We start from the raw sequence: 16,563 nt of genomic DNA, 5'->3' as shown, positions 1-16,563 counted from the left end.
TAACTCTATATGAATCTGTGTGAGGAGATCTTCAGAAATTTGGTTGAAATTTCCAATAGTTTTTGCTAAAACAGTAGTGAATGGGTGAATTGATGGCTACTATGAGATGGGTTATATTTGATTTCCCATGATTCATCACGGATGGTTGTGAGCGTGTGTGACGTTGTATGGTATCCTTAGGGAGGGGAGAGAGGAAGAAACTGCTCTACATCACAGCAGAAAGCGCCGAGACGAGGCTCAAATCTCACGAAAGGTAAATTTATTTCGCTGTCACCTCCTTTCAGTTGGTAAACTTAAGCGTGAACACGCCGGCATGGCGCGTGCTATCGGGAAACGCTTGAAGATAGGTAAAATATCAACTCGACAGTGAGCGCTGGTAGCTAGCTCCGTAGCCTAGCTCCGAGCTAAACAGTTGCTACCTAGCACAGCAATGCATGTGTAGAAAATTAAGGGCTCTTTTTTTGCCTTTTCTTCGCTAACATATCGCTAACTGACTCTCTTAATTTAGCGACACGAAGCACAGTTGTTATACCGACTCCATAATGAAGTCTTGGTATATTAATAAGAGCGATATCGGGATGAAGTGTGTTTATTATCGCAGCTAGCTAACGACAGACCTGAAACATCACATCAGTTAACACAGCTCGCTAATGGAGAGCGGCTAACATCATCATTTAAAAGGAGATAAGCTTCCGAACGATGTCAGTCAGATGGCGTCCGCCGAGCTGTGGCTGGTCCCTCACGGGGCCACTCGGGTGTGTGGAACCGTGCTGTAATGTAAAGGAATGGGAGAGTGGGTTAAAGTTGACTGACATTGGCGTGTGCTGTGGCACGTTTGACACGGTGTGTGTAGTGCAAGCCAGCCCGATCAGATGATTGAGAAGTATCGAGTTTGTGGATGATTTAAAGAGTTTTCTGCTGCTGTCGGAAAGTTCCAGATCGCCACGGGTAGCAGTGGGTTTCACATCGAGCTCTTCTACTGTACTTGAGTAATCCCCAAATGTTCTATGTTTTGACAGTGATCACGTTTATTGTGACTGACGTCTCCTTTAGGAGGAGAGGGGCTGTACGTGTTGCTGGCATTCAGCTCCCATATTGAAGGTCTGTGCAGCCAGTTGTTAGTAAATGTTCCTGGCTGTCACAGCAGGCCCTTTGTTAACAAGTCAGTTTCTAGATGATTCAGCTGTGGACAGTTTCATTTTCAATGCATTGAGCTTTTATGATATGCAAGTAATTTGAGACTGGAATGCGATTATTGCTTTGTATGCGTTTACAGCAATAGCAAATGTAGTATGTTACCTCTTTTAAAACAGAATACTTTAATAATCACGGGTAAATCATTTGTAACGTGGGAGGCTTTACATTAACTGAACAGGTTAATGTAAAAGGATTGTTCGGTCCGATGAAGCTTTAAATGAGTGTGTGAGACTCAGATGGTGGCGTTATGTATTAACCACAGAGATGACTTCCTGGGGTCCATTTGAGAGAGTTGAGTCTCCAGCGTCTTGTGCTTGGTGAGCACATTCTTTATGTTGTCTTCTTGCAACTTACACAATCTGTCAACACAGTGGTCCTCAGTCTATCTCCTCACTGATTTCTGTGAGGTTATCTGAAGCTTTTCCTTTCCAGTAGTTGACAAGCCCCAAGCTGAGATCTGGTCTTGCTCTGGGTGAGAGGGGTGTTGAGCTGCTTTCATCCTTCATACTAATATACAGTAGCTCTGGGATCTCTTCAAATGATTTTAGAACAAAATTAAAGCTGTGAAAGGTGACACTATATTCAACTGTAACAAGTAGGAAGATCTAAGTTCAGTCAAAATGTGTCACAATGAAGCTTTTGCTAAAGCTGTTGAGACAAAAATCGTGCTCTTAGCTTAAAGAACTATCAGTCCTTTAATCACTTCAAGTTACTTAAGATTTCGGAGAGCCGATGTTTTTTTTAAAAAAAAACTGAGGCCTGTTTTCAGACTTTAAGGTTTAGCACTGAAGGGAACTTTCGGAAATTCATTTGTTTTTTGGTGAAAGCTGTACTATTAAACTTCCCCTTTTCTTGCGTAACCTCAGTTTAAAACCGCATAAATGATTTACCGTATCTATTTTTCAGGGTGTTCCGTTGACAGTGTGAGTGTGCTGTTCTCCTTGCCCACGAAGGCGAGGTGCCCGGGACCATGAGTGAGAATGGCCCTCATACGGAGGCGCCCATGTACTTCGAGGTGGAGGTGGATTCCTTGGTGCGGGATGACGAAGAAGAAGAAGATGACAAGATCCACTTTGACAAAGATGAGGACCTCATTGCTGAACCGTCGTCATCCTCCGGCCGCGTGTACGACCGCACCACGGTGCTCATCGAGCGTGACCCCATTCGGCTTGACGAGGAGGGTGAAGAGGAGGGCCACTGCGGAGGGGACGAAGACGGAGTTACCTTCCTAACTGAAGGAGAGGGGGATGAAGAGGAGGGGTCTCTTGCCTTCATGACCGACCCTGACGGCATGTCGCAGGGATACGTGCACCACACAATTTCTCCAGACCAGATCCAGTTCACAATAAACCCAGGCTCCACCCCCATGCCCCGAAACATCGAGGGGGCGACGCTCACCCTGCACTCCGAGTGTCCGGAGACCAAGCAGAGAGAGGTAAGAGTAAACAAGTGCTTTTCTAATTCTCCAGAACGCCCAGCTGCTCCATACTGATGAAATGAGCGTGCACTGCTTGTTGTGTTGCCAGGGCCCCTCTTGATTTGTTCTCTAGCCGTGCGTGTGTGGTTATTGCCAAGGTAATTGCTTGCTTTTGTTTGTGGAAGCTCTTGGAGTTAATTGCTCGGTGGAGAAGCAGATCATTTTTTCCCAGACACGTCTAATTACAGTAAAAGGTTGTAAAAATGCGGAATGCAGCAACACAGTGTGCCTTTTTTTTATGCAATGTACTTTTTGAAAATAAAATTCTTAGAGGTTGTTTCTTTCAGATCTTTGATCCTGGTTGCTCATTTAGTCTTATGTTAAAATGTCACTGCATTTTCAGATGATTCCTTTATGTTTGTAACACAGCCGAACTATGCAGTTAAACCATCTCATAGAGAATTCACTGGCTAAGCAGCACCCCTTCATAAATGAAAAGGTTGGGGCTGCAAGTGGGGTGCAACTCAGGAACAAAGATTTTTCTTTTATCGGTTATTTAGACTGGCACATGCTACCAAGAACAATACCTCCTAAAGATCCTCTGAGAAAGATTATCAACCTATTCTACTGATCAGGCACAAAGTAAATGTGACCTATAATTTGCGTGGGTGGGGCAGGAGTGTGGGTGAAGCCTTTTCATCTCAGACTACAGGTTGTTGTGGTTTGATCAGTGACAATGAAACAAGCTATTGTTACCTGGTAATTGCTCAGCGCTTATATTTCAACAGAAACACCAAATGCGTAAGAAGATAAAGGAGAAACACACTGAAGTTGTGGATAAACACACACGTCTTGGGACAGTTTAGCGAACATTTGTATGTTTATGCCTCTTTGTTGGCGGTACATACACAGTGAAGATTTTCAAACCAAACGGCTCTGTGGTGGGTCGTGAGTCATCAGAAGAGCACAGGCCCCGGTTATGCAGCACGCCCCCTTTTAAGGGAAGCGTTGTTGACGTGCATTCGAGAGCACGGCCTGTTTAGTGCATGCATACGATCACTACACACACAAAGTGAAATATAACACCACCTGCGTGTGTTAGAGTGCAGTGGATGCCCGGTGTTTGATAACACAGCAGAACACCACGCTCTGGTTTCATTTTCATTTGATATTATTCAGTAGAAATGAACTTCACCTGGAGCATTGTCTAGTCGTTGGCTCATCGATATCGGAACCGGACAGAAAAGATTTGTGCTGGGTTTGTGGGTTACACCAGTGAAAGGTTTGCCAAATCTTCTCTGGCAATGCCAAACTGCTTTTCCCTGCTATTGACTGGTTTTAGCTTCTGGAAGCTTCATGTGCCGACAATCAGGTGCCAAGTAGGATGTTCAGTGTGAGTCCAGAATGATCGGCTTGTGGCACTTCGACACAAGTGTCAGAGAGGATTTGGCTGATTTTTCACATGCACTGCCTTCATGCTCGTCTCTGTTGCTCATCCTCCAAATGTATTCATGAGGAAAGTCAATAGGCTTTCCAGTAGTATAGGTTTTATTACCAATAAGGATTATTGCTACAAAGAAATAATCTTTCAATGAAATATTTACTTTTTGGGTGAAGTTGATATTTTTACAATGTTTCCTTTTTGATTTTATTTAAGCTTTCAAGGCTATTTTTTTCTACAAAGTTAATATCTGCAAGGACTATTGGATGAGCATCTTAAAGCTCATTTTCTATAATCTATTTAAAATGCTCATATGTTTAAATTTATCAGTCAGTATATTTTAAACTTTGAAAGCTTTAAACATTTTTCAAATATTTTGTTTTGTAACTAACTTGTCTAAAAATGAAATGTTTTGATGACATTTGAAAAAAAGATGTAGTTATGCCTCCTGGCAAATGGTGAAAACTGTGAACAAAAATAGGCTTCATCCTGCTGCTCTGCAAATTATTATAGTGATTTTTTTTTTCAACATAAAATTGCGAGAGAGAGAGAGAGAGAGAACACACTGTAGCTTCCACAAGTGCCTGAACATGAAGCAGCCAGAAGAGACCGTTTCCTCTGAACACCAAATACAAAATTCTGTCCTCATTCACAATGACTGTTTAGAAAAAAAATCAGATGTTAATCAACGTCAAACACTTTGCTATGTTGCTGTAAATACTCTGAGATACCCATTTAATGTGTAATGGAGTGGTCTTTTCCACTATGCGTGTGGGAGGCCGAAGCATACAGGACGCTCTCTCACCGCGACGGATGGATGCTGCAGCAGCATCACGATGGAGTGGGTGACGATTACACTTCAGAGCTACGAGCTCCGGCAGGCTTCCACGGCGGCTTTGCATGAATATTTGTTTAACAAATGATCTCTCCAGCGCACGAGTAATGAAAGTGATTTAGAGTGCCCGCCACCCGATTAGCATTCATGTGTGAAGACTGAAAGCTGTGAGCATCACCTTCATTGTATCCCAGCGAAAACAGCTGTGGTACAAGTTGCCTTGGAGTTCTGCAGGCTGCAAGGTTGCTTGATCATTGTGGGCTTTGAATAATGAAGAAATCACAGCTGTCATGTTTTCTTTGTTTCTTGCTTTTTCTTTCTTTTTCTTTCTTTTTTTTTTTTTTTTTTTTGCCAGACCTCTAAAAGAATCAGGACAAACAGTTCCAGGAATATTATCCTGTTGAAAAAAACCAACCACGAGTGTCCTCGTCTCGGCTTTGTGTTCAGTACATGATAGCATTTTTCTGAGAGGTGAATAGGCTTTTATTCACGTCGTCCCAGGGCATTTGTGTGAGCGGAGCGCCGGAGACTGGCACACTAACGTGGACATTGGTGACGCCAAACAGAGCTGAATTGGATGCATTGCATTAAGGGTAGTCATCGCTGTCCTTTATACTCACCCGCCTCGCGAACTGACGGGTGGCCGAGTCACCGAGTTCAAGTCCAGTCTGAAAGGTCGCACTGACTCAGACTGGGACTTCATCGTATGGCAAGGCTGGTTTCACTCTCACAGTTTGTACAAGCAAAGGTTAAAGACTCTTTAATTGAATTTGAAAAGATGTCACCAGTTTCTCTTTCACTTGCAGGATCTCGGTGGAGTTTCATGCAATTCATCACCTCTTTCTCTCCCTCAGGTAAAGCGCTACCAGTGCATGTTTGAAGGCTGTACGAGGACGTACAGCACGGCAGGAAACCTGCGGACACACCAGAAAACACACCGGGGCGAGTACACATTCGTGTGTAATCAGCAGGGCTGTGGAAAGGCCTTTCTTACCTCTTACAGTCTCAAGATCCACGTCCGTGTTCACACCAAGGAGAAGCCATTCGAGTGTGACGTGCAAGGCTGTGAAAAGGCCTTCAACACGCTGTACAGGTGAGTTGTGCCGTTTTATCTACTGTAAACGGGGTTGCTCTGGGGGCTTTAAGTGCTGTACTTTTCAATTTTGACTCATGCGTCAAAGTCTCTGTAAATATTAACCTTCCTGAGTGTATTGCTTTTTGTTTGTACTTTTAAAAACAAATTTTTGACAGTGTAGTCAGTGGGCTTTCCCAAATCAGACAAAGCATGATATATACATGTATAGCATGTTCTTCCATTGTGTGTGTGTGTCTGTGTCCAGGTTCTCTGGTCCTAATACATGCATGTGAAATGAATCACTGAGGTTAAATCGCTCATGGCTGTGAGCGTGTGGTTTGTCTGTTTGTCTGTGTTTGTCCTGTGATGGATTGGTGGCGTACCCTGCCCCCGTCCATACTTAGCAGGAATTGGCTCCAACATCTTGTGATCCTGAGCAAGATAAAGCTGTACAGTACAAATGATGGATGGATGACATGAAACGGTCCGATAGCTCTGTTCCGTGTTGCAGGCAGTGTGACGAACGAGTCTTTTCAGTATTTCCATTTCTTATACCAAGGCCTGAAATGCGTGGCAAAAACGACGCGGTTAAAACACTAAAACTGATCTCAGCAGTCCACATCGGTTGCTATGACAATGCGTCCGTGCCTGTGTGGAGACATGCCACCACCTTTAGCTCTCTGTCAGAGACCATTAATCAGAGCCGCTGACCGATAGCACACAAGAATAAACTGAGCTTATAATAACACCAGTGTCCTTTTTCTGTATGATGCAGAATGTCAGAAACCGTCACTAATGCTTGCATGCCTGGTGGAGTTTCCCTCCCTTTACTCCATCCTGTACCTTCATGTGGAATCGGTTTAAAACTGGAGTCAGCGCTCGCTCCTTGATGTCTCTGTTCATTTTGTTCATGTTTCAAAGCTTGCCTTCGTGGCGTAATGAAACTCTTGATTGTTTCTGCAGATTAAAAGCACACCAGAGACTTCACACAGGCAAGACGTTCAACTGTGAATCGGAGGGATGCACAAAGTACTTTACCACACTCAGTGACCTGAGGAAGCACATTCGTACACACACTGGGGAGAAGCCATTCCGGTGAGCGTTTCCTTTATTACCACAGACCTACTCTACTCCAGGAAAAAACAACAAGGAACCATGAATTCATACTCATAGATACGTCTGTTTAAAGGGTTTTTTGTTTTGTTTTGTTTTGTTTTTAATTCAAATGTTACAATCACGTCCATAATCCTGAGGATTTTTCACATTTCATGTCTGAAGAGTGTTTTGTGTCGCTTTGCTTTCAGGTGTGATCATGATGGCTGTGGTAAAGCCTTCGCTGCAAGTCATCACCTAAAAACACATGTACGGACACACACAGGTACTTATATTTAGTTTTTCTTCATATAACCTTTATTAAGAAGAAGTTCAACAAGGACATGTTTTCCATCTGTATCTGATTTGCATTTCCATTCTGATCTCTGTCTCTCACACACGGCACATTTGAATGTCCAAACCTGGTCGTTCGATTTTATTTAATTGCCATGTCGGCTTTGTGAAGCCATATAAAGGTGGCTAAAAGAGCAGTAATTGAAAAGGCTTTGTCCATGTGTGCTTGTATTGATTGAACAAAGAGCTCACCTAATTGGAAGTTCCCTTTTAGGACAGCTGAGGCCAAGCTCTTTGTACCGACGCGTGTGCTGCTCAGTGCGAGCACACTGCAGCTCACACTCCTCGCTCCCGTTGCTTTAACTCATACCTGTCGGCCTCACTGCTCTGTCTGTCTTCTGTAGGGGAGAAGCCATTCAACTGTCCCAGCGACGGCTGCGAGAAGACGTTCAGCAGCCAGTACAGTCTGAAGAGTCACATCCGAGGCCACGACAAGGGACAGCCGTTCAGCGTCACCCTCACTCATCCCCTCTCTGAAGTACGTCCACGGCACAGTACCTACAGTTTGTAGTCCCTCAACAAAAACACACCTGCGAGAATGTCGGTGGTGTGTTCAGGAGCGTAGTGTTTCACGTGCTTCACTCACAGGTTTTCATGTGCACAGAGTTCAAAACCTGCAATACCACACTTAACTGTCATCCAGTTTCACAATCCTTCTCCATAAGGTGAACGGATAATTATGTCATTAATTTACCTTTACATGTCAGTAGTTTTAAGTAAAATCAGTCCGACTCTCTCGTCTTGTTTGCATGACTCAGAACTTGTCTCTTCTAATGAGGCTCTCTGTGTTCGTCTCCTAATTACAGGATGCAAATCACTCATTGTGCCTCAGTGACTTGAGCCTCATCTCTACAGACTCTGAGCTTCGAGAGAACATCCACAACGTGAGTCTGCCCTCCCCTCCTAACACACAGGAGTTCTCAAAATGAGCAGTAATTTTTATATACATTAAAAAAAAATAAATGATGGTTTGCTTAAAAAAAAAAATGTTCTTGAAGCCTCGGTTCATAGTAAAGTCGCTTATTGATTTTTCTAAACTTTCATTGATCACAGGCTCAAAATTTGGACCTCCACAATGTGACTCCTGTGAAAATCTTCGAGCTCATGTTCCAGAGTCCTGAAAATAGTGTCAGCCAGGATGATGCCCACCCCAGCGGTAAATATTCCTCCACAAATCTCAGATTGAGCTAAGCAAAAAAAAAAATTAAAATTAAAAAAACATTGCTCTGATACAGATTTTCTGTTTCTCCCTCAGAGAGCCTTGTTGAGTCCTTCAGCCTTGAGACCTCCTCCCAACCTGGACCAACTGATGCCTCATCTCCCCTCATCTCTTTCTCCATCAATCCTACCTCCTCGTCTTCTTGTTCACACACCACTGCAGCGATGGAGGCGTCCTCCCAGCCCAGCCAGAGCTCTTCCTCTCAGGCCTCCGCTCCCGCCTCTGTCACAGCTGCTGTCGCCTCCACGCCGCCTGCCCCTTTCATGCAGCTGAGTGGGCCTCAGCACATCTCAGCAGACGTGCCTCCGGCTCCTGTCCAAGCACCAAGCCACGTCACCCCGCAGCACTATGTGGCACTGCCACCCACATTCCTCCAGCCAGATGGTGCGACCCAGGCCGTTCCCTTACCGCAGCCCGTCTCCGCTCCTCCTGCGCTGACCGCCGCAGCACCGGGCTCCGCTGCAGCTCCCGCTACAGCTACAGCCACCACAACAGATGCTCTTGCAGCTGCGGCTCAATCTGTGCCTTTAGCCAGCAACCCCGTCCCCGATTCTGGCCCCGGTCTGGCTCCCGCCCCTGCCACCATCACCATAGCGCCCAGCCAGAACCTCCTGCAGCCCGGCCTGGTTATGTCGGACCAGAACCTGCAGTGGATCCTCAGCAGTGCTGCCAATAGCCAGCAGAACCCGGAACAAGCTGTGAGTGGTGCTCCATACAAGCGGTGCTTTAATTTTTGTTTCTCTTGCTTTAGTGACTTTTTCTTCGTCCCGGAAGCAAATTCCTCCTTCCTTCATGCATGAAACATTCATTTTTCCTTCTGTGTTTAAGTATGTTCATATGAGAGGATTAACTTCTCGACTGAAAGTGTGTGTGTGAGCTTAGTACACTTCTACACACAGTCTTTGCCTCGTTTGAACTCTGGTGTTTGTTCACAGCCACACCAAGGAGCCCCGAAAGTGGAGAAAGTGTTCTTCACCACAGCCATACCAGTGGGAGCCAACGCAGGTAACCTCGTCCCTCGGTCCCAGTCCCTTTGAGCAGAAGCTCTGGATGTGATATTCGCTCTTCTACTTTTCAGTTGAGCATTTTCTGCCAAACCCAGCCTCATGTTGTTTCTCTGTTCCAGGCAACTCGGTACAACAAATCGGCCTGAGTCTACCGGTGATCATCATCAAGCAGGAGGAGTCCTGCCAGTGCCACTGTGCCTGCAGGGACTCCCCCAAAGACAGGAGCGCAAACAGCGCCTCCTCTGTCGCTCCAGCCCCGGTGCAGCAGCAGCAGCAGCAGCAGCCCCCAGAGCCCCCTCCCCCGTCACTATCGGCGCCCCCGCAGCATCCGGCCAGCTCTTCGTCCTCGTGCTGCCTCCCCAAGTCTTCCTCCACTGTGGGTGAGGCGAGGCCGGAGGCCCCCTCGTCCTCCGGCCCTCCAGCCTCCTCCGCAGCTCAGACTCTGTCTACAATCGTGAGCGGCGCCGCCGCCAACACGCCCTCGTCCGACGGGCTGGCCAGCATGGACGTCTCAGACTTCCTGTCCCTGCAGAGCCCCGAGACCGCCGCCAACATCGAGGCTCTGCTGCTGGTCGCCGACGATTTCAACATGGCCACGGACGGCAACCCGTAGAAGAGCTGCCGTCTGAGCCGAGCGCCACGTGTTTGTCTTTTGCACCCACTCATCCACAAGCATCGATTCCACCCACACCTCCAGTCACTCTCCGAAGCGATGCCTCTCCCGTCACCCTACACAGTGTGCGCATCAAACTCTCCCGTACCTGCAGTGCTTTCCGTTCTGCACGGCGCTGTGCAGCTTATTAGATATTCCAACCTATGAAAAGTGTTTGTGTTGAATCTCATTTGCAGTAGAGTTTTTAGAGACAGGATTAGTTTGCTTATTGAGATTTAGCAACTTGAATGCTAATCAGTGCAGGGAAAAGGCAGTAGATCCTCTGTTAGAAAAAAAAAAAAAAACTGTAAATAACTCTCCTCAAATATCCACTTTGAATTGATTGAATGAAACGAGTGAGGTCCAAGCACTGATAATTTAAAGGGTTCCCTTGTCCTGGCTCGACGTCGGCACGTCCGAGCGGGAAAGCAAAGCTTGTCTGTATATCCTCGTACTGTACTACAGGTCCTCACCGATGCTTCAGGCTGGTATGCAATTGACCAGGATGCACTGTATATTAGAGGGATTTGCAAGAGCTGAACGGCGCGTGGCTCCCTGCAGGATTCAGAGGGACTGTCCCACCGGTCCCTCACACAGCTGTCTAGTCATATGAAGTGATTTCCTCAGTATTTTTGTTTGTTTTCTAGGAAGACTAGCGTAGTCCTTAAAATGTGATTATTCTCTCTCTCTTTTTTTTTCTTTTTTTTTTCTGCTTCTCTGGACAGTTATTTACTAATTGAGGAAAAGAACGTGTGACCTGACCGGCCTGTCTCTTTAAACGACACAAAGTTCATGCATCAATAACTTGCCTATAACTTAAACTAACTTAAAATTGTATATGTTAATTTATTTAAATGTTTTGATTCTGTCAAATTACTGGTAATATGATAATCTTTGAGATAGCAGAATATCTATTAATTTATTCCAATCGCATGTTGCTTTTTTTCCTTATCTTTTTTTTTTTTTTTTAAGTTTTTATGTTACTGAAATGCTTTCTAACGTAAACGTGTTTTGCTAAAAGCAAGTTTGAGAATAGGCACCCCCAGTCGACTGCACAGTGAACTTCATCATTTCCCAGGATCCGCTCGTTTTGGCAGAGGTTGTTCACAACTATCCAAACAGTAAGGGACTGCTGGGTACATCCCATGTTTTAGTTGTTTCTTTTTTTGTTTTTGTTTGTTTTTTTAGGGGTATGACCCTCTCAGGGATGCATCAAGTCATAACTGATCCCGATTCCCTTAATTTGTTACTCAGACACGTTTTTTTTTTTTTCCCCCCCCACCTGGCGGCCCACACTTGCAGTAGCCCTGCGTCTTGCTGCACTCTTCCCCGTGTATTGCACACTAACTTGTGAACCTTGTTTAGCCGAGGTGCAGCGCCACTACAGACCTTTTTTTGTACACAACTGCTGTAAAGTAGCATTTAAGAGACGTTGGTGTCCTGGCGACCGTGTAAATAGAGTACATTTTAGTGTGAACATCTTTGAGAAACTTGTAGATTATTCTAGAATTTGTATTTTTGTATAGACTTTTCGATTACTAACTCTCAGAGTTTGGAGCTAACGTACACCGTCGCTCATGGCATTCTTCCCACTGTCGCATTTATGCAGAAGAGTTTGATTTTTTTTTTTTTTTTTTCTTTTTCCTTCTTCTTCTTGCTGTGTTTAGTTGAATAGTTCTACAAGCAACCGGGCTTCTGTACAGACCCTATAGTAACAAGACACACCGGCACACAGCCTCTGCTCAGAGTATAGTTTAGCAGTATTGTTTCATGTGGGACACAATGCAATGATGACAGAGTGATGGCATTATATATATATATATTTGAATATATATATGTATATGAGAGTGTACAGCTTACTTGGCCTTATTATATTACCTGTTCTGTGAGCCTCCATCACCTTGAAGGTCTCTGATTCAGCTCATCTTCACCGACTCTCCAGCAGCAGAAGCACTGGCGAGGGGAAGCTGCAGGAGTTTTGATACCCGTTCATGTGAGGGCAAGAACGTAGAGTTGTTTTGATTTGGTATTTCATAAAATGAAGTCAGCCAAGAATATTCAATATTTTATTTGCATTTGACTTTGTTTCCTGAAATGCCAAACGAATATCTTCCTCTTTTTTCCTTTTATTTTTATTTTTTTTAATCCCTATTGTGGCCCCAAGTGCTGTCGTATTGTCCAGTTTTGATGTTTGGAGAGTCTCTAATGAATATGTCGCATTGCTTAAAAAAAGAAGAAAAAAAATAGAAATTAAGCAGTATAACAGATGCAGATTTTTTTTTCTAATTCCAGGATGTGGGATCAAACCAGAGTGAATTACTTATCTCTTTCAGCTCAAAATGTGGCTTTTCTTTTTGCCAATATTTATGAAAAGCGCTTTTCTCCTGATTGACTTTTGCCAAGAAAGCAGAAAGATGTTCAGGTGAATCTCAAAAACCTGAGTGCAATGGAAAAGTTTATTTTTTTTCCCCCCATAATTTAGTTCAGTGAACCTTTATAGCCTCTAAATCATGAAAATTGAAAATGCTGAAGGCCATAATTATCACAAAATTTTTTTTTAAATGCCTCACAACGTTCTGAAGTTTTGAGAAGTACCTGTTTTGCAAAAGGCACCAGTCAGTCACATTTTGTGTTTTAAATCATTTCAGGTATATACTGTATTATGTGTCTGCAGTGTCAAAATCTGACTTTTGAATTGCAAGAAATAATTTCCACAGCGTCTCCATCTCGGTGCTTTGAGGCGACTGCCAGGAGTCGAGCACTTCCATCCTAATGCATTCTCATACGTGCATACTGTCAATGAACACAACTATGCAATTAAAAGTGTGGCGTTCAACAAGTTTAAACACTGATTCCAAGACAAAAAAAGTTATTTATGCCTCCTCCTATCCAAGAATTGATATTCTGCTATAAACCTATATGCAGAACTCTAGTGGCAAACGTTTGCAAATCCAGTGTGACTAATGGAGTCATGTTTGGTGCATTTTGTGTATTCTTTAAAGGGGACGTATTATGCTTTTTTCACTTTGTGAAGAGTTTCTTATAGTAGTACATTCAAATTTGAAAATTGTCTGTTTCCTCCCCGTCTTGTTACACCACATTTTTGAAAATGAAACTGAAGCTGAAACAGTCGAGTTTGAGTTTGTTCCCCTTATCCTGAAATAAGTGGATTTAACTCGTCCTCCTGACTGTGCCCCCCCTGTGAGAGAGAGAGAGAGAGAGAGAGAGAGTGGGCGTGGCCAGACACGTTCAAGTGCATCCGGGAAGCAGAGAAAGCTCAGAGTGACTTTTTAGGCTGCTGAAACTCCAAACAAAGGATGAATTTGGGGTAAACAAGCTTAAATACTGTGTTTTGGGGCTTCTGAGACCTATATGGCGTGAATGAAAAGTAGCATAATATTTCCCCTTTAAAGGAATTTTTGAAGTGCATCACTTGAATGTTGCACCACAGCCATCCTCTGGCCTCCGAGACAATAGATAACAACTGGACTTGTTTGAGGGAGAACTTCGAGAAAGAATGGTTCTGTTTTAAGAATTATTTGGTCAATTGTCCTCAGCTTTTCTTATGTATTTTTTTTTTCCTTTTTATGACTGTTTGTGTAAACATGTTTCATTTGGTGTCACTAAATGTTTCCCATCATCTCAGCCTTTCACGTAAATAAGATTTGACTTGTGGATAATCTGTCAGCTTTTGTCCCCACTGGTGAAAGTCAAACTCACTGCTGCCAATATTTCTTTTAAGTCTGTTAATTTTTACTTTTTTTTCTTTTGTAATTGTTTTGGACTTGTGGCCCAGGTTTTGTCTGATGTCCACCGCACATGGTGACCAGGACAAATCATAGATGGTGACATTTGTTTGGAAGCAAGTTGATCACAACTGTAGAACCAGAATTTTGTTTTTTGATGGGCCAGGGGAACTCAGATACTCTGCCATCTCCATTTTTATTCCAAATGGGCAATATTTTACACACAAAAGAAAAAAGAGGAAACTTGACGCTTCCAAAGGAATGTCTTTACACCCAAAGAGTGAGGAATTGTTAAGGATTTGTATTTTTAAGAGAATGTATAATGTGAAAATGTTTGCTTATGCTTGTTTCGTATAAAGTAATATGATAACTTTCGGAATTGAGAGCAATATAATACTAATAAATCCTTATCCTTGTCACTGAAATTGGTGTGCCTGCTCAGTTATGCACTCGAAACGTCACTGGGGTTATCAATGCGACATCAGATCGGAAATGTCCCATATAGCACAATGTGTTTGCTCTTTTAGTACAAGGAAAACATTCTATAAGAAGAGTCTGATGCAAAAGTTTCATCCTGAATGAGATGAAAGTGAGTGTGTAAACCTCTTGCTGCCTGTTTCGGTGTACAGGCTGCATGTTTGATACCGGCAGCAGTGTTGCCAGATTAGGCAGGTTTTTAACACGTTGAATTGTAGGAAATACTTCAAATCAATGTGTACTGTTCAGCAGCCCATTAACATATGTAGGAAAAAGGTAAACTGTACTGTCATTTCTAGTGAAAAAAACAGAATGAAGCAGGTTTCACTCTGATTGTCACCTATTTTGAGACTTTGAAAGAGCGGTTTCCAAAATGTGTGCAATCGAGATACATTCCTCAAGTTAGTTTGAGATTTGGAGGAACATGTTTCTCTTGACTGCTTCATGGTTTCAAGGTTTGAGCAGCATTTTAAATTCCAAGAGGAAAAAAAAATGAAATATTAAATTTAACAGCATGATGATTTCATAGTGAAAGACAGATTCAAGAACTGTTGGTTCAAAACAAACTTTCTGAAGATAGGACAATCAATCTTGTGCATTTTAATAGTGCCAGTTTATTATTTTGGATTGCTAGTAACAGGATAACCTTTACTGGAAGCATGAAAGCTTTGTGATCATTTCAAAATTTTAACATTTGCGATTTGGACTGGTTTTTGACTGGGCGAGTTTCACTCCCGTCTTTGGCTGGATACTGGCAGTCAGATCTGGCAACGCCGACCTTCACTGGCAGAAATATAGCAGCGCTGAAGACAATTACAGACACAATAGTGTTTCCAACACGATGACATCAAGGTGTTTGATAGGCAGCTGGCCGAGGGATCAGTTTTAACTTAATGTTTATTTATCACTTAAAAATGAAAAAGAGACAGTGGCTGGGACATCTTTACTCGTTTGGTGGCGACGACACTTCCTGGAGCCTCCTCTGCAACACAAACACGATTTCTTAAGATCTCACAGCAGACAGATGGAGAAGAGAAAGACACTCTTACCACTATGACCCTGTCCAGGGCCTTCAGGTCTTTTAGCACTGCGTCGCACAGTTTGACCATATCAGCGAGTGCCGTCAATCTGTCTTCCACATCCAACAGCTTCAACAGGACAAAAGATTTAGTCACATGCCAAGATGGACAGTCAGAACTTCACATTGGGGCAGACGGACCTCCTCGTTAGGTGGAATAGCTTCCTCAGCCTGCTGTATGACTGCCTCTCCTGCACCAGCTGCACCACATTAACAAACACTCTGAGAAATGCTGCTTATTTAGGTCTGGGGTTTTTTTTTCTTTAAAGAAATATATATTATGTTACCTGCATCTGATACCAGTGCCATGCTCCTCTTGACAATTCTTGTTTGTTTCTATCTGAGCCTCAGTGTCCTTTGTGGGCCTTATGTATGTCCTGACAGGTGGTCTGCATTTCCATGATTACTGTGGGATGAGGAGGAAGTGCAGGTAGCCAATGAAAAGAGCAGCTGATGAACAGGGTCAGTTCTCCTCACACCTGCTGATGACTGGTTTTGACCTTCTCATCAGGCAGGAATGTCCATCTATCCATCATCTTTATGAGCAGGGCCACATGGCACTGGGGTCAATCTCTGCTCACTGTGTAGGAGATGGCAGGGTACTCTCCTGGATGGGCTACCGGTCCATCACAGAGACAAATAAACAAACACACCTGCAGGGAATTGTTGGGAGGACTGTGGGAGGAAACCAGAGTACCCATAAACCCAGACACACACAAGAGGAGAACATGCAAACTCATCTGTGAAAGGCACACTGAATAGTTGAACCCTGACCTTGTCAGTGATGTGAGAGCAGTAACTACTGTGCCATCAAGCAGCCTGTAAATGATTGATTTTAGAAATATAGTCAAATAAACTATTTTAATTCACTTTATTTGTTTTTCTTTTATTACATTATTTTCCAAGCACAGTCCAATCAGATGTTAAAAGATCACAAAGGAACCATGAAGCAGTTGATTTATTGGCTTTAAAT

General features: G+C 43.6%; 1 protein-coding gene across 2 annotated transcripts; it reads left to right on the top strand.

Moving 5' to 3' along the window:
- Positions 1-193: 193 nt before the first annotated feature.
- mtf1 (metal-regulatory transcription factor 1) lies at positions 194-14,460 on the top strand. Of its 2 annotated transcripts, none has more exons than XM_030102005.1 (11): positions 194-253; positions 2,104-2,632; positions 5,745-5,983; positions 6,929-7,060; positions 7,270-7,343; positions 7,756-7,889; positions 8,218-8,295; positions 8,465-8,567; positions 8,667-9,328; positions 9,566-9,635; positions 9,757-14,460. In XM_030102005.1, exons 2-11 carry the CDS (start codon positions 2,168-2,170, stop codon positions 10,248-10,250), a joined length of 2,451 nt encoding a protein of 816 aa, XP_029957865.1. In that variant the 5' UTR covers positions 194-253; positions 2,104-2,167; the 3' UTR covers positions 10,251-14,460. The 2 variants fall into 2 exon arrangements, with proteins under 2 accessions (XP_029957865.1, XP_029957866.1); XM_030102006.1 differs by lacking the exon at positions 194-253 and adding an exon at positions 737-755.
- Positions 14,461-16,563: the final 2,103 nt, after the last annotated feature.

This window comes from Salarias fasciatus, chromosome 11, assembly GCF_902148845.1.
Source record: "Salarias fasciatus chromosome 11, fSalaFa1.1, whole genome shotgun sequence".
Lineage (NCBI taxonomy): Eukaryota > Metazoa > Chordata > Actinopteri > Blenniiformes > Blenniidae > Salarias > Salarias fasciatus.
Note: the sequence above shows the minus strand (reverse complement) of the source record. Positions and strands in the feature narration are given on the sequence as shown.